We start from the raw sequence: 26,948 nt of genomic DNA, 5'->3' as shown, positions 1-26,948 counted from the left end.
GATGAGTCATCAAACACTTCTGCTGATTCATATGAAAGAATTTAATGTTTCCATAAACCACTCGGCACACAGTTCACAAATGGGACAACACTTGCTTTTATCAATATAAACAAACATGCAATGTATTTTTCCTCACAAGTTACAGGGAAGTGCTGTGCTGTAAACACATTCATGACATGTTTCATCATTTTTCATACATGCTGATTTATTTTGTGAGGGTGCAGCAAGAAGCGTGCATGTGTGAGTGCGAGTCCTAACATTTATTATGTTTCATCTGCCTTATTACCACAGCCCATGTTTTTTACACTAGGATGCAACTGCTTCAATTAATGCATTGAAATTCAGTTTGCATCTTGTGTCCTGTCTTGGCATGTGTGAGTAATTGTGTAACCGAGTTAAAGGGGTATAATCTGTTTCAATGACTTCCCTGAGGAGTCAGAGTGTCACATTTAGATAGCCACAAATCACCTCTTCCCTGATTGGAGTGGGTGAGGCACTATGGGCTAGCCAGGAGTTATGCTGACAGCTTCCAAGTGGTTGAAGTTGACTAAGCCCTTGCTTCTAAAGAATACATCCTCCTCGGGGACCTGAACTTCCACCTCGAAAACACCAATGACAGCAACTCGCACGCCCTGCTCGCCAACCTCGCCAACCTCGGACTCAATCAACTTGTCACATCTCCCACCCACTCTGCTGGACACACGCTCGACCCCATCTTCTCCACCAGCAGACACATCACCTTCATCCACACTACCGAGCTCCACTGGACCGACCACTGCTGCGTCCACTTCACTTTCAGTAAACACACCACCCACTCCCACCCACAACCGATCCCCAGCCACAGCTGGAACAAGATCACCAACGACCAGCTGATCTCCGTCCTCACCTGAGCCCCACCAGCCACCCGCAACCTTAGGCAATGGATCGATGACTGCGCCAACACTCTTGCCCCGATCAAAGAACCCTCTCACAACCGCACCATCAGAAAGGCAACCTGGTTCACCACTGACCTCCGGACCTCCAAACAGGCCTGCTGCAAACTCAAGCAGAAGTGGTGCCAGGAACAGACACCAGCCACCCACACGGCCCTCAAGAACGCCATCCGCAAGCACCATCAGCTCATCCGGGCCACCAAGAGATCCTCCTTCAAGGAACATATTGACAACAACGCGCACAACAGCAAAGAGCTCTTCAACATCGTAAAGGAACTCTTGAACCCCAGATCCAGCACCAATGACATCCCACCTTCGCAAGACCTCTGCGACTCCTTTGCCACCTTCTTTTACCGCAAGATCACAGACATCCACGACAGCTTCAACAACAAGACCCCACCAGCAGCCACCAACACCTCTGACTCTTCATCCCCCAACTGCTCTCCTGGACACACGTCCAAGACGCTAACACCGCCAAAGTAATGAGCACCATTCATTCCGGCTCTTTGTCTGACCCCTGCCCGCACTACATCTACAACAGAGCGAGCGCCCCCCAACTCCGTATGATCATCAATAGCTCCTTTGAGTCCGCCACCTTCCAAGAAAGCAGGAAGCACGCCGAGATCAACGCCTTACTCAAGAAACCCCAAGCGGATTCTAAGGACCTCAAAAACTACCGGCCCATCTCCCTGCTTCCGTTTCCCGTCAAAGGTACTTGAGAAGATCGTCAATAGGCAACTGTCCCACCACCTGGAGGACCCGTCCCAATCCGGCTTTTGCAGCAATCACAGCACCGAGACCTCCCTGATCGCAGCAACCAACGACATCTGGACCCTCCTGGACAAAGGTGAAAGGCAAAACAGCAGCCCTCATCCTCCTGGACCTCTCAGCCGCCTTTGACACCATCTGCCACCACACCCTGCGCACATGCCTCCACGACGCAGGGATCCACAACAAAACCCTGGACTGGATCACCTCCTTCCTCTCCGACAGAACACAGAGAGTCCACCTCCATCCATTCCTATCTGAAGTCACCAAGACCATCTGTGGCATACCACAGGGCTCCTCCCTCAGCCCGAAACTCTTCAACGTCTACATGGAACTGCTCGCCAAAATCGGCTGATCTCACAACCTCAACATCATCTCTTACGCCGGCGACACCCAGCTGATCCTCTCCCTCACGAAGGACCCTGCCACAGCCAAAACCAACCTCCACGAGGGTATGAAGGCCGTCGCCAACTGGATGAAGAACAGTCAACTAAAACTAAACTCAGATAAGACAGAGGTCCTCATCCTCTGCCCCACCCCCTCTGCCTGGGATGCCTCCTAGTGGCCGCCCTCGCTGGGAGCCGCACCAACGCCCACCAACCACACCCGCAACCTGGGTTTCATCCTTGACTCATTGCTCTCCATGACCCAACAAGTCAACGCCGTCTCGTCCTCCTGCTTCAACACCCTCCACATGCTCTGCAAAATCTACAGGTGGATTCCTACCGAAACCAGAAAGACGGTTACCCAGGCCCTCGTCAGCAGCAGACTGAACTGCAGCAACGCTCTCTACGCGGGAACCACGACAACTCTCCAGAAAAGACTGCAACGGATACAGAACACCTCCGCACGCCTCATCCTCAACATTCCCCGCCACAGCCACATCACAGCCCACCTGAGAAACCTACACTGGCTTCCCATCAACAAAAGGATCACATTCAAACTCCTAACCCACACCCACAAAGCACTCCACAGTGCTGGACCAGCATACCTCAACGGTCGCCTCACCTTCTACACCCCGAATCGTCAGCTCCACTCCGCCAACCTCGCCCTCGCCACCGTCCCACGCATCCACAATACAACAACCGGCGGCAGATCCTTCTCCTACCTTATGGCCAAGACCTGGAACACTCTCCCCATCCACCTACGGCAGACCAAGGACCTACTGACCTTCAGGAAATTCCTCAAGACCTGGCTGTTCGAGCAGTAGCAGCCCCTCTCACCCCCTCCTAAAGGCGCCTTGAGACCCTCACGGATGAGTAGCGCGCTCTACAAATACACTGATTGATTGCTTGATTGATTATTGCAATAATAGAAACCACACACCAATCTGAAATAATATATCAGTCCTTCAGGCATATTAGGAGTTTTCCAATTGTTCCTTCAGTGGTAAGGGCCCAGACCCTCAATGACAAGTCAGACCTTAGCTTTTAGGACCCCTTTGTTGTCTCCCGATCTGGCTGAAGAGCTCTTATCCATTCCGGATGCAGAGGGTTTTGCTCCATCATCCTAACATACTGATGATGACCCAGGGGCACCTCTGCATGAGTTTCCATAACCTATTGGCCTAACATCTGTTCCCTCCAACGTTCCTTGCGATGATCGGTCAAGTCACATGCCTATGACCAAATAATATGGACATTCTGAAGGATGGTCAGAGGCATTATGTGCTTTGATGAAGGAGCACCAGAGAGGAAAGAAGAGAACCAGCAAAGATCAGACCATCCTAAGTAGGTGATCGCCTGGATGTGGTCCTCCTAGATGTCATCTTGTTCAGAGTGTTGCTTAGCAAAAACTAGGGAAAAGGCATTTTATTTGTGATGGTATTTACTATTTGTTTCAAAAAACTGTTCCTTGAGTTCATAACCCTTTTGTAGCCTGTTCCCTAGTGGGATTTCAAAACCAGCTTCACAGTTTCAGGAGAGCTCGATAATAAATGGTTTTCAAACCCAGTTACTTAGACAACAGACATGCACATTGTTCAGGAAAGTCCTCCTCCAAACAAGTTTAATGGCAGCTTCATAGCGGCAGGTAGCTGTAACAAATGTGCTCCTGCTTTCTTCTTTTTAAAATAGATAGCTTAGTTATGCATCCTTCCCTTACGTCAGTCATTTACATAACTTTAATGAATTGTATATAATTTGAACAGTTTTGTTTCAAGTGTCCTTCCCAGAGCACAACATTTGTGTAAAATGATTCTTTGCACAGCAGGTAGAATTGGGGCTATAGCCAACCTGCATCCCCCATAAAAAGGCACAATGATGTATGAAGGTTTGCACCTGTAATCAGATTTCTGAAATGGTAGTCGAGGACAGACAACAGGTCAGGCCTGATATAGAAGTGTCCTCACTTTGCACAAACAAACAGTGCAGTCCCACCCTTCACACCTACCATCTACCAAATGGCATTGCTCCGGGAGAAATAATCAGGAGTCTCTTGATAACAAAGTCTTCATGGTGATCTGCAGAGGTATTTGCACACACTTGTCAACTGGAATTTTGTGTTTATGTCCCCACTACATGTCTTCTAGCATTGCAGCACCACTGCACCAGTTTGAGGAGGTTGGGATCGAAACATTCAAACTCATAAAGGGGTGCCCCTGCTGACTTCACTATGGCCCAAAGTATCACCTACAACAGGCTGGCGGTGAAGACAGCCACGTTATGAGTGTGGCGGGTTGGCCGTTGCCAACCGACCACATCTCCGCTCATACCTCCAGGGTGGTCAGACCTGCTGGGCTGGAGATGAGCATCTCCGACCCGGCAGTCCACAGAAGACCACTGGCGGTGTTAGCAGCCACCTTTCCACCAGGGTTTTCATGGCGGTAGCACCACCATAAAAACCCTGGCAGGAAGGCTACCGGTGTCCTTCCCTGTCACTGGCAGCTGACCCCCTGCAAGCACATTACCCCTCCCCCACCTCCATCCAGGTACAGTGCCCCCCCTCCAGCCACCCCCATCCCCTCCAAGTACAGCACCCCCACCCCCCCCACATACATGCACACGCACACAGAAACTGACATGCACCCCGCATGCATTCATTCACCAACACTGACATACTTGCATTCACACACATGCATTCACTACAACACTTATACCTGCATTCACCACAACACTCATACTCACATTCACCACAACACTCATACTCACACAAACTCCAACATTCACACATACACACTCATACACACACATATACATTCATACACGCACTCACTTCTACATTCATACCCGCATTCAACCACACATTCACACATACTTGCACACACGCAGACAACACCCACTCACACACACAACAACCCCCACCGTCCAACCCCTCTCCTCTGTCGGATGATCGACTTACCTGGTCCGGGGAGGAGGTCGTCCGGCAGGGAATGGGCGCTTCCACCTCTGGTAGCGCCCCGCCATCAGGACACCGCCAGGCCGTATTCCAGGTCATAATACAGCTGATGGAGTCCTTTTGGCAGGACGGGCCGTGGTGGTACTGCCCCAGGGCCTCCACCCACCAGCACGACTACTGCTGGATTTCCGCCCAGAATGTAGCAGAAATCCAGCAGTACTCGTAATATGGTGGGCAGAGAACCGCCAGCACTGGCGGTCTTCTGGCGCCCGTGGCTTTGGCGGTCTGGCAAAAAGACCGCAGAAGTCATAGTGGGGGCCTATGTGTCTTGTTCACAAGTAAGGACACAAGGGAAAAGCGGCTCCATGCTTCGATGTGCTGGGCTAAACATCAGTGTGACATGTCTACTACTGAGATCCTGAAGACTGTCTAATGTGTAGACTTATCCAGGAAGCAGCTGACCTTCGTGCTGGAGCCAAACGCAGATTCCTGCTCCTGGCCTCACCATTAAAGGTGTTGGCACTCCCAAAGGGAGAAGCTGGATGACCCAGGGATGAGGACAACTACTTCTCTTGGCACTAAGGACAATGGACCTTTTTCTAACACAGGTTTGAGCCTTTGCAGTGGCCTCTGTGGAGCCATTTAATGGCAGGTCAAAAAGTACTTCACCCAGCCCTGTAACCATTTTTTGGCAACGGATAATAACAACTCAACACCAAACTCCACCATGCTGCATCTTTCCTTCAGAGGAGTGGAGAGTGGCAAACCACCTACACCCTATGAGGGTGACAGCTGGCACTCAGAAAAGGATATTGTGCCCAGAGATATGGGCTTTCTGTTTTTAGTAGTCAGCCCTCAAATTTAAGCTAAATGATATCTTCAAACCGAGAGAGCATCTTATTTGACCAATAAGGATATTCAATAAGGATATTCATCCTCTATTGTAGTAGCATTACCATTCACTAATGCAGATTACACCTGGCCCCCACTGCAAGCCACTACTACAGAACACACCTTTCCACATCCGCAAAATACACATATGCAACCATATTATTTTTGTCATCTTTCAGCACAATATGCATTTCTTCTTTTCTTCCAAAGGGTGTGCTGCATTTTTTAGTGTTCAAGCTTGCAGTGATGCATAGCACCAGCACCATAAATACAAAGAGTAAACCACAGCTCTACCACACGCTTCGGAAATCAAAACAACACACAGACATAGGAAGCACGGAAACACAGACCAAATAGTATGTGTGCATGATGCATGCATATCTGTGCATTTGTTACCACATTAAATCTAAAACGTTTTGCCTTACCACTATAGAGCACACCTTTCCACAACTGCAGGCCTCCACTACAGATCACAATTGGCCACCACTGCAAGCAACAACTACAGACCTCACCTGTGCACTACTGCAGGCCACCACTAAAAGCAACCACTAAAGAACACCCCTGCCCACAACTTGCTGAGCACCACTGCACATCACACTTTGCTGCCACGCAACCATAGAGAACACACCTGCGCAAAACTGCAGGCCACCACTAATGATCACACCCAACCACTACTGCAAGCAACTGCTACAGAACACACCTACCTACACTGCAAGCCACCACTGAAGATCGCACTCAGTCGCCACTGCAAGCAACTGCTACATAACACACTTGCCCACAACTGCAAGCCATCACTGCAGATCACACCAGTACACTATTACTGATCAGAACTTCCCGCCACTGCAAGCAAACTACAGAGGACACCTGCCAACAACTGGTAGCCAACCCTGCAAATCATTCTTAGCTAACACTCATGCAACTACTACATAACACAAATATCCACAACTGCAGGCCACCACTGCAAGCAGCTATTACAAAATACATCTGTCCACAACTGCAGGACATCACCGTAGATCACACCTGGCCACCATTGCAAGCAACAATTATTGAGCACACCTGTTGACAACTACAGACCACCACAGCAAGCAACCACTACAGACCACACCTGGCCACCACTGTAGATCACTCCTGCTCACGCCTACAGATTACACCAGGCCACTACTAGCTACTCCTTTGGCCAACACTGTATTCCCACTATAATGGCCAAGACCATTACAACTTACCTAGGAGCAGTGTATGGGTATATATAACAAGCAAAGGAAGAATTCAAGAGGGGAAAAGGCAGTGAAACTGCCTGATTTAAAAAAAAAACATAAAGTATAATATATATATATATATTTTTTTTTTCGACAGAAGCATTGCTTTTTCTTAACATACAGGTACTGTCTCCACAGGGTAAGCACAAAGAGGCTGTATTGTATCAATCTTATGGTCCATGTAATGTCACTGATAAAGATCTCTCATCTGTCTCCAGACTCTGATTGCTCATGACCTATGGAGGAGTACTTCTTCCTGCTATCTACTACTGAACATCAGTCACAAAGATTCTAGAGTCACTTTCCCACCCCAGAAAAAGATGTACATTTCCTAACACTGTTGCATGTGCATGTGACAATAATTCTGTAGAGCTGCATTACATAGATACATTTGATAATATGCTGTATTTTACTGTCCACCACTACTCTGCTCTTTCAAATTTTGCTTGCTGGGAAACCTGTAAAAGTCTCTATCCTAGACCTGCAGCCTGATGATTATAAGATTATGTAACCTATGTCTGTCTTTTAATTTTCCAGGGATGTCTCCCTTCATCAAAGCTCTAACACCAGCGAGAGTCAAGGAGAAGTTAAAAGCATTGAACTGAAAGGTAACACAACACCACCATGGTGAATAAACCCTGTGATACAAATTGAAGTGATACCCACATCACTGAAGAGAAGGGATCTTGTTAAGATAGCAACACATTGTTAAATGCTGAGGTTCCATAATAAGGATCAGTCTCTCATTTATAGGTCTGGTTTTAATGTGCAAATACAAGCATGCACATAAACATATTATTTTGTCAACTTTCAGCACAATATGCATTTCTTCTGTTCTTCCAAAGTGTGCGCCGTATTTTTTAGCGTTCAAGCTTGCAGTGATGCATAGCACAAGCACCATAAACTCAAAGAGTAAACAGCAGCTCTAAGACACGCTTGGGAAATCAAAACAACACACAGACATAGGAAGCACAGAAACACAGACCAAATAGTATGTGTGCATGATGCATGCATATCTTTGCATTTGTTACCACATTAAAGCTAAAACGTTTCGCCTTACCAATGCTTGTTGTAAAGTACTTGGGGTCTGCAGATTTTTAGCAAATAAAGAGTGTGTTATCATCAAGATTGTGAAAGTAATGAAGAAGTGGTCAGACCAATACAATTTCAGATAGCTAGAGATTAGCATGCCGTGTTTATGAAAATCAGGTTCACAACGTATCCCTTGTTGTGGCTAGGGAAAGTGCAATGTTGTAGTAGGTTGTTGGCTGCAAGGATCTGAGGAGGAAACGCCATGCTTGGTTTGCCACAGCACCAAATCACCATCTGTGAAAAGTAAGCAGGACTGTACTATCAGTGAATGATCAGCGTGTGTGTTTGGGAATGCTTTTAGGAGCACAAATCAAATTGAGCAAAAATGAATGTTTGCATTCCGTTAGAAATGGGGTCTCTAGTTGGCAGTCAATTTGCACCCTGTCCAAATAGGGACCCTCACTCTAATCAGGATAAGGGAGATACCCAGCTAAGTTAACCCCTGCTCACCCTCTTGGTAGCTTGGCATGAGCAGTCAGGCTTATCTCAGAAGCAATGTGTAAAGCATTTGCACATAACACACAGTAATACAGTGAAAACACTAAAAAAGGACACCACATCAGTTTTAGAACACATAGCCAATGTTTAACTGTGTAAAACAAGACCAAAACTAGAAAAATCCGACTTATAGTAATGAAGGTATGAATTTTGCAAGAATTAACTTAAAAATACAGTTCCTTGAAGTTGAAAGTTCCACCTGTGGCTATCACAGCGTCGTGATCAACAAAATCAACAGTTCCGGCTGGAAGCAGCATCACGGGTCAGCTGCGGAGTCAGGAAAACCCGCAAACAGTGCCTTGGAAATTCAGCGCGTTGGGATCCTCACAATGGGATCCGGAGGGTGCCCTCATAGGCGTCGGTTCCAGAGGCCTGAGCTGGGGTCGTCGGGTCCTTGAAGTGAAATGTGTTGCAGATCAAGCTCTGGGCTGATGAAGACAGGAGCGCTGGAATGGATGGCATCGGGGCTGCGGTGCGAAGCGGACAATGCGACATGCAGTGCCCACAGGTCACGGTGCAGGCAGCGGCTCGGTGACGGCATCCAGCGGCAATGGTGAGACTAGGCTGCGTTGTGAAGTGGGGCATCGCGCCGTGCGGTGTCAGGTCATTGTACAGGCAGCGACGTCAACATTGCTGAAGTGCTGTTGTTGGTAGGCCCAAGTAAATGGTGTGGCACAGGATGGGTTCCGTGCAGCGTCCCCTGGTCACGGTGCAAACAGGGACGTTTGTTGATGACACTGGAGTCGATGATGCTGGTGTTGGTGGGCCGGGCCCGTGGTGTGGGACGGGACGGTGCTTTGTGTACCTCACAAGCGGTGTCCACATGCCACGGTGCAGGCAGCGGTGCCGGTAGGAGCTTCATCGTCAGGGATGCCCAGGCTGTGCTGTGAGCAAGGCGATGCTGGAGTGCGGGGCCCACAGGTGACAGCGGTGGTAAGCCCAGGGTTGCCGTGCGATGCAGAGCAGTGAGACTCCATGTAGCTTTGGCAGGTCACGGTGCAGTCAGCGGCGTCGTTGATGGTGTTGCAGTGGTTTTTCTACTTGAACATCATAAAACACACAGTTCCCAGTGCTGTAGGCAGATGAAACTGAAGTCTTTGGTGTTCCTGAGACTTCCAACAGGATGCAAGCTCTACTCAAAGCCCTTGGAGAATTTTCTCAAGCAGGACACACAGCAAAGTTCACCCGTTGCTCTCTTTTAAGGCAGAAGCAGCAACTGCAGGCCAACCCAGCAAAGCAACACAGCAAAGGGGCAGTACTCCTCCTCCAGCTCTTCAGCTCTTCTCCTTGGCAGAGGTTCCTCTTGATCCAGAAAAATTCTCCAAGTCTTGGATTTTGGGTCCACTACTTATACCCCTTTCTGCCTTTGAAGTTGCCCAACCTCAAAGGAAAGTCTCTGTTGTTGACAAGATCCTGCTTTGCCCAGGCCAGGCCCCAGACAAACACCAGGGGGTTGGACAATGCATTGTGTGAGGGCAGGCACATTCCTGTCAGGTGTAAGTGACCACTCATCCCTCCACTTTAGTCCAGATGGCTCATCAGGATATGCAGACTACACCTCAGCTCCCTTTGTGTCACTACCTAAAGGGAATTCACAACAGCCCAACTGTCAAACTAACCCATACGAGGAATCCACAAACAGGCAGAGTCACAGAATGGTTTAAGCAAAAAAATGCCTACTTTCTAAAAGTGGCATTTTCAAACTAACAATCTAAAAACCAACTCCACTAAAAGACAGAGACCCCAAACTCCATTTTTCTATCTGCTCTCAAAGGGAAGCTGCACTTTAAGGATATTTAAAGGTAGCCCCCATGTTAATCTATGAGAGAACTAGGCCTTGAACAGTGAAAACCAAATTTTGCAGTATTTCATTATTAGGACATGTAAAACACATCAGTACATGTCCCAACTTTAACATACATTATACTTTACCCATGGGGCCACATAGGGCCACCTTAGGGATGCCTAATATGTTTAAAAAGGGAAGGTTTTGGCCTGGCAAGTGGGTACACTTGCCAAGTTGAATTGGCAGTGCAAGACTTCACACACAGATAATGCAGAGGCAGGTCTGAGCCATGTTTACAAGGCTACTTATGTGGGTGGTACAATCAGTGCTGCAGGCCCACGAATAGCATTTGATTTACAGGTCCTTGGCACCTCTAGTGTGCTGTACTAGGGACTTACTGGAAAATCAGATATGCCAATCATGGATAAACCTATCAACAATACAATTTACACAGGGAGCACTTGCACTTTAGCACTGATCAGCAGTGGTAAAGTGTGCAGAGGCAATAACCCAGCAAAAACAGAGTCCAGTATGGAGGTCAGAATGCAAAAAGACAGGGGAGACACTCCAAAAAGCTACCAGGTCTAACAGATGCTGTAAGGAAATTCTCTGTTTGCGAGGTCACCAGCTATTTTTTGCTGGATTTCATTGCTTGTTCATGGACTCTGAGCACTGGTGCACTGCTTTTTAGTTTCCAGTGTATATGCTCTGACCCTTTAGAACATATAGAATTGGCATATTTAACTTGCCTATAAGTCCCTAGTAGATAGTGCTCTGTGTACCCGGGGCCTGTAAGTTAAATGCCACTAGTGGACAGCAGGAAATTTTGTGCCAACACTAAATAGACAAGCGAAAAAATGACTCTAGGCCTGCCACTGCAGCCTAGCTGAGAAGTTTTCAAATTGCCCTTTCAGCCAGTCACCCTTTTGACTGTAAACGTTCCTTTTTATTGTCTCATATTCATTTAAAATAGGTCTTAAGTGTCCATAAGACAGGGTGAATGATAACAAAAAGCGTATCATAGTATGTCAGGTTTTACCTCTCCCGGCAGTGAAAAATCTACAAAGTTGTTTCCACTCCTGAATTGCTGACTCTACCGTTGACCAGCAATAGGTTATGCTTTAATCCTCATAAATGCTTACTTCAGTTAAGAAATAGCTCAAAAAATGCTGTAGCCAGTTATTTTAATAGTTAAATCAATTTCTCTTTAATGACAAAGTCAGATTTGTTATAACTATTAGGGGAAAGGTGAGCTTAGAAAGTCACTCTGTTCTTGCCTGTTAGAAATGGGGTCTTTGGTTGGCAGTCGTGTTGCCCCTTGTCCAAGCAAGGACCATCAGTCTAGTCAAGGTAAAGGAGAATCACACTCAGTTAGCCCCCGCTCACCCCCTTGGTAGCTTAGCACGAGCAGGCAGGCTTAACTCAGAGGCAATGTGTTAAGTATTTGTACCAACACACACAGTAATACACTGAACCACTACAAAATGGCAGAACACAGGTTTAGAAAAATAGTAAATATTTTATCTAAATACCCAAGACCAAACACAATACAAATCCACAATACACCAATAAAAATATGATCTTAGCACTTAAAAACACAAAAATAGTCCCTAGAGGCACAAATGCTGCAATTGGATGTTAAGCAGTGTCGTGACAGAGTCGTTTCCCACCATGCAACGCCACTGGCACCATTTATGGAGTCGTACGGACCCCCATGTACAGTACCTTTGTAAAACAAGTAAAAAACAGGCCGGTGCACGGTGTCAAGGAGGGAGGTGTTGCTGGATACGATGTGGCATCGGTTCCGTTGGTACGGGCAGAGGAGCAGATGCGTTGCGCAGCGGCGTCGGGTCCTTACTGCAGAGCGGTGGAGGTGAGGCGGCATTGTTTGCGGGGTGTCGGTCCCTTGGTACCTTCGGCAGAGACGAAGTCCGGCGAAGTCACATTATTACGGGGCAACCTCACAGGGTCGCGCTCACCTCACAGGGTCACAGGGTCACAGGCGGCGCGACAGATTCGGGTGTCACGAACATCGGTGCTATGACAGTCCAATCTCAGCGAAGTCGTGCAAGATCAGTGGCTGCGGCGATGCAAGGCCTGCAGAGTCATTGGGGTCATCACACTTCTGCGAGGTCCAAAGCTTCAGGTGCAGGCGGCATTGCGGGTTCCGTGCTGCGGAGTCCTTAGCGAAGTCACAAGGTGTCATCTGGCGTAGTTTCACAGGATTTCACCAGAAATTCACTTCCAGGGGCCCAGGAACTGTAATGGCACCCTCTGGCAAGTGTGAGTCCACAGCACGCAGACTTAAAACTGGATGGTAAATCCTATGCTGTCCCTGAGGCTTCAAAACAGGAGGCAGACTCTACCCCAAGCCCTTGGTAATTCTTCTCAAGCAGGAATGCACAACAAAGTCTTTGTCCCCTTTCACAGGCAGAAGCAGCACCTGCAGGATAGTCCAACAAAGCATAGTCACAGGCAGGGGCAGTACTTCTCCTCAGCTCTTCAGCTCTTCTCCTTGGCACATGATCCTCTTGATTCCAGAAGTAATCTAAAGTCTGGGGTTTTGGGTCCACTACTCATACCCCTTTCTGCCTTTGAAGTAGGCAAACTTCAAAGGAAAGTCTATGTTGTTCACAAGATCCTGCCCTGCCTAGGCCAGGCCCCAGACACACACCATGGGGTTGGAAACTGCATTGTGTGAGGGCAGGCGCAGCCCATCCAGGTGTAAGTGACCACTCCTCCCTTCACTTTAGCACAGGTGGCTCATCAGGATATGCAGGCTACACCCCAGCTCCCTTTTTGTCACTGTTTAGAGGAGAGGTGCAAACAGCCCAACTGTCAAACTGACCCAGACAGGGAATCCACAACAGACAGACACAGAATGGTTCAATCAAGAAAATGCCTACTTTCTAAAAGTGGCATTTTCAAATGAACAATCTAAAAAACAACTTCACTAAAATATGTATTTTTAGATTGTGAGTTCAGAGACCCCAAACTCCAAATTTCTATCTGCTCTCAAAGGGAATCTGCACTTTAATAATGTTTAAAGGCAGCCCCTATGTTAACCTATGAGAGGGATAGGCCTTGCACAGTGAAAACCGAGGTTGGCAGTATTTCACTGTTAGGGCATGTAAAACACATCAGTACAAATCCCACCTTTGACATACACTGCACCATCAACATGGGGCTAAGTAGGGCCTACCTTAGGGGTGCCTTACATGTATAAAAAGAAGAGGCTTAGGCCTGGCAAGTGGGTACACTTGTCAAGTCGACTGGCAGCTTAAAACTACAGCCACAGACACTGCAGTGGCAGGTCTGAGACATGTTTACAAGGCTACTCAGTGGGTGGCACAACAAGTGATACAGGCCCACTAGTAGATTTTGAGTTACAGGAAGTGGGCACCTCTAGTGCACTTTACTAGGGACTTACTGGTAAATCAAATATGCCAATCATGGAAAAGCCACTTACACATACAATTTCACATAGGGAGCACTTGCACTGAAGCACTAGTCAGCAGGGGTAAAGTGCCCAGAGTAACATAAACTGCAAAAACAGAGTCCAGCACACAGAAACAACCGGGGAAGTAGAAGTAAAAAGTTAGGGGAGACGAGGCCAAGGATGTCAGGTCTAACACTGCCTAAAGCCTCTGGTAGCCTTTCTGAGTTAATCTGCAGCTGTCAGTTGGCAGTCTGATTGGTACTGCCAGGAGATGTTAATGGCTTCTGGGAAAGGAGCTAAAGGTCTGTGGGTGGGAAGAGCTTTGACCTTCTACTGACAGGATGGCCTGAGGGATGTGCCTACCAACTGCAGAAGTTTCAAAAGAACATCCCCTTTCCCAGGCAGATGTAACTCACACCTAGACCTGCCCCTTCCCTTGTCCAGGAAGTCAGGTGGCACTAATCCGAGTTAGTGTAAATCCATTTCAGAACTGGTTTGCATAGGGAATTTTCATTTACCTGAACACACCTCAGGGTATGCCCGGAGCTCTTCCAAGGGGGATAAATGTCCTGCGATGTTGGAGTTTTGCAAAGAAGTAAACTGTGGGATTGTTTAGAGCCAAACTCCTAGGACATTATGGGGGTCATTCTGACCATGGCGGTAATTACCGCCATGGCGGAGGTCGGCGGTCGCACCGCCAACAGGCTGGCGGTGCACCGCTGGACATTCTGACCGCGGCGGTTCAGCCGCGGCCAGAAACGGAAAGTCGGCGGTGTACCGCCGACTTTCCGCTGCCCGTCTGAATCCTCCATGGCGGCGGAGCGCGCTCCGCCGCCATGGGGATTCTGACACCCCCTACCGCCATCCTGTTCATGGCGGCTCTCCCGCCACGAACAGGATGGCGGTAGGGGGTGCCGCGGGGCCCCTGGGGGACCCTGTTGTGCCCATGCCAATGGCATGGGCACGGCAGGGGCCCCCGTAAGAGGGCCCCAAAAAGTATTTCAGTGTCTGCCCAGCAGACACTGAAATACGTGACGGGTGCAACTGCACCCGTCGCACCTTCCCACTCCGCCGGCTCAATTCTGAGCCGGCATCCTAGTGGGAAGGTTGATTTGCCCTGGGCTGGCGGGCGGTCTTTTGGCGGCCGCCCACCAGCCCAGGGCAAATGTCAGAATCATCGCCGCGGTCTTTCGACCGCGGTGTGGTGTTCTGACGGCGGTACCTTGGCGGACGGCCTCCGCCGTCCGCCAAGGTCAGAATGACCACCTATGTCAGAATGGGTAGGGTTGCTCATGAGAAATTTGTCCCTATTGGTTAGTGAGTCAGTGAGCTTCCTCCTGTCTCCTCCACACACAAGCTAGTATCTAATATAAATGCAGCACTGCTGAATACCTTTTTCAAAGAACCTCATGGACCTGTAGAAGACGGAAGAAGGACCCCACCTGCTGTTGAACCTGTGAAGAGAGACCCAAGAGCTGGATTTGTTCCCACTTGTACCCAGGACAAAGATGTAGACTTGGCTGACCCCCTGTTAAGCTACGGAACCACAAAACTGCAAGAAGCCTCCTTCCTTCATGACCCCAGCTGGCCAGCTCCAATTGGATTTACCCTGGACCTTGCTGGTGGCTTCTTGAATAGTGAGCCCTATCTCCCAAGTGGTGTACACAGCGTCCAGAACCCTTGCCTGGTGTTAGAGTGTTCTACCATGACCCTAGAAATCTGAAAATGTTGACAGAAACTTCTTTAGAACTTTCTTTCCATAGAACCAGCAGAGACCAGGGTGTTCGTCGAAGCCACAACCACTGAATTGCCGCTTGGATTCAACAGCCTCACTGAAAGGATCCAGACTTCCAGAAAGGTTTCTAAGTCTGAATGTAGTAGGATTTCACCAAGGCTGAGGTCAAACAGCCTTTTTCTGCCGAGGACACATTCATGGAGACCTATTCCAGACTTGACCCACTCGTAGCTTTCCTACCATTGATGGTGATAGTACCAACTTTCCTGCTGTATTCTAGGTCTCATCAAGTACCTGTACTTCACTCAGCTGCCATCATCAAGCCCTTCTTTGGTTCCAGCATCGACTTGTCAATGAGAACTTTTCTTCAAGTTCAGTCAGAAGGTAGTTTTTCACTAAGATGAACCTGGTCTCTGTTTCTGACCGGTAGTAGATCATGGCTGCCCTCATCTTTTGACTTGCATCAGTCTAGCTCAACCAGATAGCCACGATTGACTCTTTGAACTCCTACGTGCTATGTTGACCTAAAACGTATAAAAATCATATCTCGGTTTTCCTTTTTCTGGCATTTGCCATTTTGGTGTCTGCTAGCTCAATAGTTTTTACTCAATTCTTGTAAACTGGAGTAGGATTTTTATTGTGTTATGTTGTCTACTTTTTAACTGTTTCGGGACTGGTAAATCCATGACACATTTCTCCTAAGTGCAGCCTGTCAGATTTGTCCTACAGCTGCCAAGGGTTGAGCTCAGGTTTAAATTATTGAGACTAACAAGACCTAGTAAAGAATAGTGCCATTATTACTTGAAGAGGAGTACCTCCCGCTTCAAGTAATAATCCACATTCTAACAGGTGCAAAATACTATTTAACATTACAACAATGCATAGTGGAACCTCACCATGAGTGTGGACACAATTTCAGGTGTAAATTCACCTTTGGTACACATTCAGTAGGACTTTAGTATTACATTTAGGTGCAAAACATGTAGGGACTGCTTTTGATTTTGGCAGACAGGTTACTCTGTCACAACAGTGATGATTTTTCCATCCGCCACCATATAAATCCCATAGGAAATAATAGTCTCTAGGAAATAATGGGATTTATATTTCGACAGATGGGATATCCGTCACGGTTGTGATGAAGTAACCATCCAGAAAATCTAAATAAGGACCTTAATCCAGACAGAAAATTCAGCACAATGGCAGGTTAGGTGTAAAATGCGTTGCTAAGTATGACATCACATTCCCTCGACTGCACATTGAATTGCTAATTTAAGGTGTTGGTTCTTTAAGCTCTGGCAAAAGCTAGAGCGATCTGTAGCCAGACCTAATGACAATCAAACAAACCACATTAGTTCTGAAAACTCCCCAATACCTGACTGACCAATAAATACTCTGTAAATGCCTTTAAATATTTACATGACAGACAAAGAAAAATCCCCTTAAAATCAGAAGAAAAGGCTTACTTGAATAATTTTTTTTACAATCCAACACGGCCATACTGGCTGTACCGGGCATCAGGCTTCTGCCCGGGGGGCTGTAAGGGTGAGGCCAGTTTTGTTAGTGGGGTTTGTGTTTGTAGCAGTGCAGCAGTTTTAAAAGCCCACTAGTAGATTTTGATTTACAGGAAGTGGGCACCTCTAGTGCACTTTAATAGGGACTTACTAGTAAATCAAATATGCCAATCATGGAAAAGCCACTTACACATACAATTTCACATAGGGAGCACTTGCACTGTAGCACTAGTCAGCAGGGGTAAAGTGCCCAGAGTAACATAAACTGCAAAAACAGAGTCCTTGTATATCCACCGGTTTTCAGGCAACAATAAAAGTGTCAAGATAACTCTGGTGATTAATGTTCCTGCTGGAGAGCAATGGGAGATTTGTCTAGTGGCAGATTTGATTCATCTATGGTAGTGCAGAGAACGCTGCTGCAAAGAACGTGCACCATGCATATCAAAGACCAGTTTTATGTACATAGCTCAGTGGGTTACTGCTTTTGTCACAGATATTCTTTTGTTACTGCGCAATGCACTATGAATGCATCAAAAAACAGCATCCAGGCTTTGTTGTACAGGTTAGAAGAACGAGTTACTTACCTTCGGTAACGACTTTTCAGGTGGATACATTAGCTACCTGTGGATTCCTCACCTAATGAATACTCCCATGGCGCCAGCATTCGACGGAAATCTTCTTCCTAGCTTCTGCACGTCGACGAGGACGTCACATTTGCCCACGCGACGCCGTCTGACGTCATACAGGCAATAAGAAGTCCTCGCCGACGTGCCGATGTCAGTACCAACATTTTTTACGTGCCTGAGAACAAAAATCTAATGCGATGAAAGACAAAAGCAACATCTCATAACATTGTAAACCACACATCATTGCAAGAAGATGGCTATAAATTTAATATATATATATATATTTTTTTTTAAATAAATAAATATATACACTAAATATATATATACAAATATATATATATATATACACATATAAACATATACATATGTCCATATATACATAATCTATTGCAGTCCTGAAGACCAAGAGGAGCACACTCAGGAATTACTTGGTGAGACCAAAAAGGCAACGGGGAGGCGGGTGAAACCGTGAGGAATCCACAGGTAGCTAATGTATCCACCAGAAAAGTCGTTACCGAAGGTAAGTAACTCGTTCTTCTGATGGATACAACTACCTGTGGATTCCTCACCTAATGAATAGAGTCCCAAAGCAGTACCGCGCCCGGTGGTGGGTGCCTGTATGGTCAAACCAAGAAATCCTGCAGCACTGACCGTGCAAAATGGCCGTCCCTTCTGACCTCAGAATCCAAGCAATAATGCTTCGCAAAAGTGTGAAGGGATGACCAAGTTGCGGCCTTACAGATGTCGACCACAGGAACACCTCTAGCCAAGGCCGAAGTGGCCGACTTAGCCCTGGTGGAATGAGCTCTAATACCATCAGGAGGATCCTTCTTTGCTAAAGAGTAACACATTTTAATGCAAAGAACAACCCACCTGGAGAGTGTTCTCTTGTGGACTGCCTTTCCTCTCCTCTTGCCCACGTATCCGATGAAAAGCTGATCCTCCAGCCTGAAATCCTTTGTTCTGTCTATGTAAAAGCTTAACGCCTTCTTTGGGTCCAAGCGATGTAGTCTCTCTTCTTCCTTTGAAGGATGAGGCGGAGGATAGAACGTGAACAGAGTAATTGTCTGGGCCAAATGGAAGGGTAAAACAACCTTCGGAAGGAAAGCAGCCTTGGTCCTCAACACCACCTTATCCCCATAAAAAGTTGTAAAAGGGGGTTTTACCGATAAAGCCTGCAACTCACTCACTCTCCTTGCAGATCTTATAGCCACCAGGAAGACTGTTTTAAGAACTAAGAACCTTAAGGGGCAAGAATTCATAGGCTCAAAAGGGGACCCCATAAGGAAAGTCAGGACCAAGGACAAATCCCATTGAGGCATAACAAAAGGATTTGGAGGATATTTATTCATAAGGCCCTTCAAGAATCTAAGTACTATAGGAGATAGGAGGTGGGGGTGTAAAACCTGCCCCTGCGACTACGAGAGGAGGTCTGCCCTGAGAGGGAGACGGAGCGGAGGGCACAGTGAGAGTTGGAGAAGGTCGGAATACCACACCCTCCTTGGCCAATCCGGAGGTATTAAGATTACTTGGGCCCGGTCTTGGCGAATTTTCCTCAATACTCGAGGAATCAAGGGTATGGGAGGAAACGCGTAAAGCAACTGGTCGCACCAGGTTCTCTGAAACGCGTCCCCCAAAGCACTGGATACTGGAGGCTGCAGAATAACGGACAGTGCGAGTTCTCCCGGGTGGCAAACAGATCTATCCGAGGAAACCCCCACAACTGGAAGATTAGACTGACTTGATTTGGATGGAGACGCCACTCGTGGTCGGCCGAGAAATGGCGACTGGGACTGTCCGCACATACATTCAAGACTCCGGCCAGATGATTTGCTACCAAGCAAATCCGATGGTCCTTCGCCCAGGACCATAGCCGAAGAGCTTCTCTGCAGAGAAGGTACGACCCCACTCCTCCCTGTTTGTTTATATACCACATCGCGGTAGTATTGTCCGTCAGGACCTGAACCGACTGACCGCAAAGGGATGGAAGGAAGGCCTTGAGAGCCAGACTTACAGCCCGTAACTCTAACAGATTGATATGAAAAATCTGTTCCTCTGGAGACCAAAGCCCTTTGATCTCCAGGTCCCCCAGATGAGCTCCCCAACCTAGAGTGGAAGCATCCGTTATGACCGTGGTCACTGGTGGAGGCTGCGTGAACGGCCTTCCTTGGGAAAAATTGTCGTCCGCAACCCACCACTTCAAATCCGTGGCAGCATCTCTGGAGATTCTGACAGAACCTTCGAGATCTCCTCTGTGTTGAGACCACTGCCTTCGGAGGCACCACTGAAGAGCCCTCATGTGCCAGCGAGCATGCGTGACCAACAGTATGCAGGAGGCAAACAGACCGAGCAGACGAAGGACCTTGAGGACTGGAATGACCGCTCCACTTCGAAACATTGGAACCAACTCCTGAATATCTTGAATCCGCTGAGGCGGAGGAAAGGCTCGATCCAATGTTGTATCCAGTACTGCCCCTATGAACAGGAGGCGTTGAGAGGGCTCTAGGTGAGATTTGGGCACGTTCACCGAAAAGCCCAGGTCGAACAACAACTGGGTTGTCGACTGCAGATGATGCAACACAAGCTCTGGGGACTTGGCTTTGATCAACCAGTCGTCCAGGTAAGGGAATACTGCTATCCCCTTCCTTCTGAGCTCTGCCGCAACCACCGACATCACCTTTGTGAAGACTCGAGGTGCTGAAGTAAGACCAAACGGGAGGACCGCAAACTGATAGTGCTGCGACCCCACCACAAACCGGAGATACTTCCTGTGCGACTTGAGTATCGGGATATGAAAGTAAGCATCCTGCAAGTCGACAGACACCATCCAATCTCCCTTGTTCAACGCCAAAAGCACCTGAGCTAGGGTCAGCATCTTGAACTTTTCCTGTTTGAGGAACCAATTCAAAATCCTCAGGTCCAGGATTGGTCTCAACCGACCATCCTTCTTGGGAATCAGGAAGTACCTTGAGTAACAACCTTGACCCTTTTCCTGCTCTGGAACCAACTCCACTGCGCCCTTTGAAAGGAGGACTTTAACCTCCTGTTCTAACAACAGGAGGTGTTCTTCTGAACAATAAGATGGGTGGGGCGGGATTGGGGGCGGAAACTCCCAAAAGGGAAGGGTGTAGCCTTTTTCCACAATGCTGGTAACCCAGGTGTCTGATGTGATGAACTCCCACTTGTGAAGAAAATGCAGTAACCTTCCCCCTACAGGAGAGGAGTGAGTGGGAATTGGTGGAAGCCTAAGGCTGCTTCCCCTGCTGCACCCCTCCAGAGGACGAGGAAGAGGCAGAGTGCTGCTGAAAGGCTCCTCTGGTACGGACCCTACCCCTCCCGCTAAATGATCTAAAGGTGAGAGAGGAGGTAGGTTGTTGGAATTTTCCCCGAAAGGAAGAGGAGGATGAGCCATGACCAAATCCTCAAAACCTCCTAAAAAATCTGGAGGAGGCAGAAGAAGCGGCTTGCAGTCCTAACGACTTGGCCGTGGCCCTGCTTTCCTTAAACCTCTCCAAGGCCGAATCTGCCTTGGCACCAAAAAGTTTGTCCCCATCAAACGGGAGGTCCAACAGGGTCGACTGCACATCCGAAGAGAACCCTGAGTTGCGAAGCCAAGCCTGTCTTCTCGCAACCACCGCCGTGCCCATTGCTCTAGCCACCGAGTCAGTTGTATCCAACCCAGATTGGATAACCTGGGTTGCAGCAGCCTGAGCCTCCGACACGAGACTCAAGAGTCCTTGAGGAAGCTCTGTATGCAAACATGTTATCTCGTCCATCAGAGCATAGATGTACCTCCCCAGGATACACGTAGCGTTGGTGGACTTTAACGCCATGCTACAAGACGAAAACACTTTCTTTGACTGTGAGTCCATCTTTTAGAGTCTCTGTCCTCCGGCACTGTTGGAAAAGATCCAGGCGCAGATCTTGCAGAACAGGAAGCCTGGACCACCAAGCTTTCCGGCGTAGGGTGTCTGGAAAGAAAGCCAGGTTCAGATGGTGCAGCCCGATACCTCCTGGCCACAGACCTATTGACAGTCGAGGAAGATACCGGCTTCTTCCAGACCTCCAATACCGGTTCAAGCAGCGCCTCGTTAAATGGCAAAAGAGGCTCTGTCGATGTAGAGGCCGGATGTAAGATCTCAGTCAGTAAATTTTGTTTCGCCTCAGCCACCGGCAAAGGCAGTTCGAGGAAGTTAGCCGCCTTCCTTATCACAGCATGAAAAGTGGCTGCCTCTTCAGTATACTCCCCTGGAGATGACAAGTCCCACTCAGGGGAAGTATCAAGGCCACTAGCTGTATCCAGTCCATGAAGACCCTCGCCAGAATCCTCAATTTCTCCTTCCTCCAGGACCCGTTGATATTCCTGTTCCTCCAAGAGACGGAGAGCACGTCTCCTCGAATGTAACCTCTCCTCAATTCTCGGCGTCAACATGGCGTCTGCCGATCACCGGATCCGTCCGACGCCAGTTCAGGCGCCACAGGAAGCTTCGACGCCGAGCCAGGATTCGGATGAAGAGAAGTGTGCCTCGGAGTCTCAGAAGGCCCTGCCGGGGTTACTGGCCGAAACCCCGAAGCCGATGGAGCTGAAACCTCCGGGGCCGAAACCTCTTGAGCCACCGGAGCCGACACCGTAGGCGACACCGGCGCCGAGCCCACATTCCCCAAGGGGAGAAAGGGCATGAAGGGTGCTGGCCGTAGCGGCGCCGGAGCATCCAAGCTGAAAGCCAACGGGCCCGAAGGACCAGTTGGAGCACCGCCTGGAGCCATCTGCTGGAAGATGGTAAACATCGCATTTAAAAATGCGGTATTATCGGCTCAAGGGGCCGGGAAAGCCGGATACTGGGGTGCCTGGATCGAAGGCGACCCCGACGCCGGCCTCGACGTCCGCGACGTCGGTGAGAACACCTGAGGCTGTGGCACCTCAAACACTGAAGACGTCTGCCCAGGCGAAGTCGGTGAAGCCAGAGAAGGCAACGGGCGTCGATGGATGAGGAGTGACTGTGGGACTGACCTCCCAAGTCTTCCGACGCCGAGACGATGGCGACCTCGATCGAGACCTCTCCTTGCTCGAATGGCGCCGTGAGTCCCGACGGCGCCGGGAGTCTCGATGACGTCGATGAGACTTCGGCGAGGAGGATTTTTTATGGTGTCCCTTCTGCTTTCTCTTCGACTTCGCCATAAAGAGTTTGGCCTCTCGCTCCTTCAGGGCTTTCGGATTCATGTGTTGACATGAATCACACGTGGCCACATCGTGGTCGGAACTCAAACACCACAAACAGTCCGAATGTGGGTCAGTAACCGACATTTTGCCCCCACACTCTTGACAGGGCTTGAAACCAGACTTCCTCTGAGACATAGTAACCTCAGAGAAAAAACACACAGCAGAAAAACACACTGTAACTCGAAAAGCAAGAGTAGCTCCCTCGAAGATAACCGTTTCGAATGGCACGGAAAAAAGGGAACTGACGTCGGCACGTCAGCGAGGACTTCTTATTGCCTGCATGACGTCAGACGGCATCGTGTGGGCAAATGTGACGTCCTCGTTGACGTGCAGAAGCTAGGAAGAAGATTTTCGTCGAATGCTGGCGCCATGGGAGTATTCATTAGGTGAGGAATCCACAGGTAGTTGTATCCATCAGAAAGTTATGTTTTTCCCTGTCTTTCTTTATCTGGGGTTGCTGAAAAAAGTCTTGTTGGGTAGAAATAAATTCTCATTATTAAAGTCAACCATAATCACTGTGTTATGTTCTGAATCCTGGGTTTATGCTTCCCCAGACCAAGCACTCTTATAAAATGCCTGATAGTATAGATGACATGTGAACCCTACACCTTGTAGTCCCCTTTGCCTTATTTAATATTTTCTATACACTGATTTACACAAGTATGATTAATTTTATCTTTATGTGTATGTGATGTAAAGTAATCTGACAGGCCACACTGGTATGTTTAAAACAAATGAAATACATTTGCGAGAGGGGCTATGGAGAGATAAGAGGCACAGTTCGAGGGTGATAGTGAGAGAATCATTGAAGAGTCAGAACAAACATTGTCACATCACTGTAAGGTCATCATTTACTATGCTTTAAAAGCTAACACAATTGAATATATAATGACAAATGTGTTGTAGAATGCACCATTTTCCCCACGTTTTCTTGGAGGGAGAACCACTATTGTAGTGGTCAGGCTCGCCTGCTGCACTCGCTATGCACTGTATGGGGGCTGGTCTGGCAAAATTTGCCAGGATTGCTTTGGTCTCCCAGTCCGCCGTGCAAACCATCCTGTACTACTTGTAGGAGGCTGGCTCTCTATGTAGTGTGCAAAACTGGGCACACTGTGCAGGGGGTCCAGGCAACCACACATTGGTTTAAAGAGGTAAAAACTAGACCACCTGATGCTCTAATTTTTATAGTAGCTTGGTCGAATAGTTAGGCTTATCTTGGAGAAGTGCAACACATTTGTTGTACTCACAGTATCAATAAATGAGACCACACACTAAAAAGAATAACTTGAGATGAATTTACAAAAATACTTCAGATTGTTATAAAAATTTGAAGACCAATGTCATCAACATTGGGTAAGTAGTTTTCAAGTTATGAATTTCTGAAGTTTAATAACATCAGTCTTTTTGTGTGTAATTAAGCACCATCGGAATCATGGGTGGATATGCTTTAAAATTACGTATAAAATCAGGCAGTGCATTTACCAAGTTCTCCTTTTGCAGGTAAGTCGAGGTCATCGATGTCCACTATTGGTCAGTTGCAGAAGTTTGGGCAACTGCGGGTTCCGGCGTGAGCAGTGAGAAGTGGTCTTTGGAGCTGGTGCCAGGCCACTGCAAGGGGCCACTTAGAAAAGCACTGCACAGGCAGACTTAAAGGAAAGGAAAGTCCGGTGGGACCCCTTGGAGTGTCAAGGTCACAAGGAGTGGGGGACCTTTAGAGCAGAGCTGGATCTTGGGTGCACACCACAGGGCGGCTGGGCACAGAGCGAATCGGTGAGCCGGGAGCTTTGTGCAAAGATGCCCATTGGAAGCAGGAGGTAGGTCGCTTTGAGGGTCGCTTAGAGGTCAGCAGAGGCACTCTGGTGGGAGGTCCTGGGGTTTTCTGAGGTCTCTTGACTGGGACTTCCTCCTGGTCCTTTTAAAGTCCAGAGTGGACTGTCCTTTTTAGTGTCTGATGTGAAGTCACCACTACCAAGGGCAATGGTTCAGTTTGGCAGCTGAAAGGCAAAGTGTCACCAAGCTTGGCTCACTTGCAGGGTTTGTCCTCGTGGTCCCTTGGATGGAGATTGGACTGACTGTGGCATCCAGTTCCATGATCAGCAGCCGGTCAGTGAAGTGGATCTCACTGGCTTGTTAGTTCCTTGTGGTTGTTGAGTGATGCTTCACTCTGAAGGGATATCTTTGGTGATTTCCAAAGTGTGGAGGTCTTCTGGGGGTTTCGAGAGTCCATCTGATGTCCAAGCAACCCCTCAGCAGTGATTGTCGAATCCTGGGTGCAGCAGGCATGGTTTGGCGCCTTTTTTGTGTGCAGCAGGTCTTCTCGAGCCTTGGGTCTTTTTTGTTGCTGGTCTTATTGAGGCCTTAGAATATGATTTCTTGGTCCAGGGATGCCCACTAAATACTGTATTTCGTGGGCGCTTTAGGGTGTACCTAGTATTGACCAATGGGTCAGCTCCTTTAGGGTGGCTACACCCACTAAGTGACCACTTCTTGTGGGCAGAGATCACTTCACTACACCTGATTGGCTATTTTCCTTCCATGCAACATGGAGGAAAGTGAAATGGAGAGGTCACCTTGCATGCAACACCTTAGGAATGGTGCAAGCTGGGGCTAACCACTCCTCCCGTCCTTTGTGTGTTTTTCCACAATTGCTCCCACTAAAAGTGGGGGTTTGCACTGGGGGAGGCCATCTGCTGCTAGCAGCAGTCTTGGGGGTTGAGTTAGAAGGGAGGTAAGTCCTTTGAAGCTCTTAGGCAGAGCTGTGTCCATTCCTGTGGGAGGTGGGATAGCACCTCTGCCCAGGAAGGACTTTGTTCTCTGGCCCCAGAGAGCAATGGCTCCCTCCCCATGGGTCCAGCATCTTGTCTGGTGGTGGCAGGCTAGTTGGGACTGGCCAGCAACCATGCCAGGGTAGTTAGCATTTGCAGGAGGCACCTCTAAGGTGGCCCCTGGGTAAATTCTGTAATAAATCCAATACTGGTACCATTTTGGGTTTATCATTCTGAGTTGTTTGATACCAAACAACCCAGGATTCAGAGTAGCCATCATGTAGCTGGGAAACTCATACTGACCAGTGTCCAGCACATGCATTTAAAATGGCTGCTCTGTTCACTTACTATGTTCCAGGTTTTGCAAAGACAGTAGAGGCATATTGCGCATGCATCTATGCCCTCACATACAGTATAGTGCACCTTACCTTAGGGCTAGAAGGCCTGCCAGAGGGGTGACTTACCTATATTGCATGCACTGCATAGTGAACAGGGCACACAGTCTGTGTGCCATGTCGAGTTTGCATTTTGCGATTGCACCAGGACACTCAGCCTGCAATGGCAGTGCTGGGTGCATCAGAGTGCATGGCCTTTGAGGGTGGCACAATATGTGCTGCTGCCCTCAGGGGCCTACTCTTAGTTTCCCATGCCCTTGGTACCTAGGTACCATTTTCTAGGGACCTTTAGTGGCAGCTAAATGTGTTGCCAATTGCATCAATACCATTGCAGTTTTAGGAAAAGAACGTCAGTACTGGGGACCTGGTTAACATGATCTAAGAGCACTCCAGTCCAAGTTGCAACAGGAAACCAGGCAAAAAGCCAGGGGCGGTACTGCAGCAGGGTGCCAGTTTCCCACACTACTGTCCTTTTTGGGAGATTTTTTTTTGCTTACAAGGTAGCCCATGCTTCCCAAGCAGTGTTCCTGCCTCTGATGCATTATACCAGAGGCACCAGGGTCAGAGCAGATGGAAACACCAATATCTGCAGCTGCAACGTTAACCTAGTGTACACGGGATGGTTTTTTTTGTGTGCAGGGGTGGGTTCCTCCATACATCCTGTATGTTCATGTCCACTTGCTGTACTCTTTCCACC

At 48.3% G+C, this 26,948-nt stretch overlaps 1 protein-coding gene across 5 annotated transcripts in view; it reads left to right on the top strand.

Moving 5' to 3' along the window:
* The window catches only part of LOC138293607 (tenascin-like), a 581,232-nt gene that overhangs the window by 55,347 nt on the left and 498,937 nt on the right, over positions 1-26,948 (top strand). For all 5 annotated transcript variants that reach the window (XM_069232880.1, XM_069232877.1, XM_069232879.1 and 2 more), the window contains one exon: positions 7,721-7,791. In XM_069232880.1, coding sequence (XP_069088981.1) covers positions 7,721-7,791 — 71 coding nt within the window. The remainder of the gene's footprint in view (positions 1-7,720; positions 7,792-26,948) is intronic.

This window comes from Pleurodeles waltl, chromosome 4_2, assembly GCF_031143425.1.
Source record: "Pleurodeles waltl isolate 20211129_DDA chromosome 4_2, aPleWal1.hap1.20221129, whole genome shotgun sequence".
NCBI classification, from domain to species: Eukaryota; Metazoa; Chordata; class Amphibia; order Caudata; family Salamandridae; genus Pleurodeles; species Pleurodeles waltl.
This window is presented reverse-complemented; position numbering and strand designations above follow the sequence as displayed.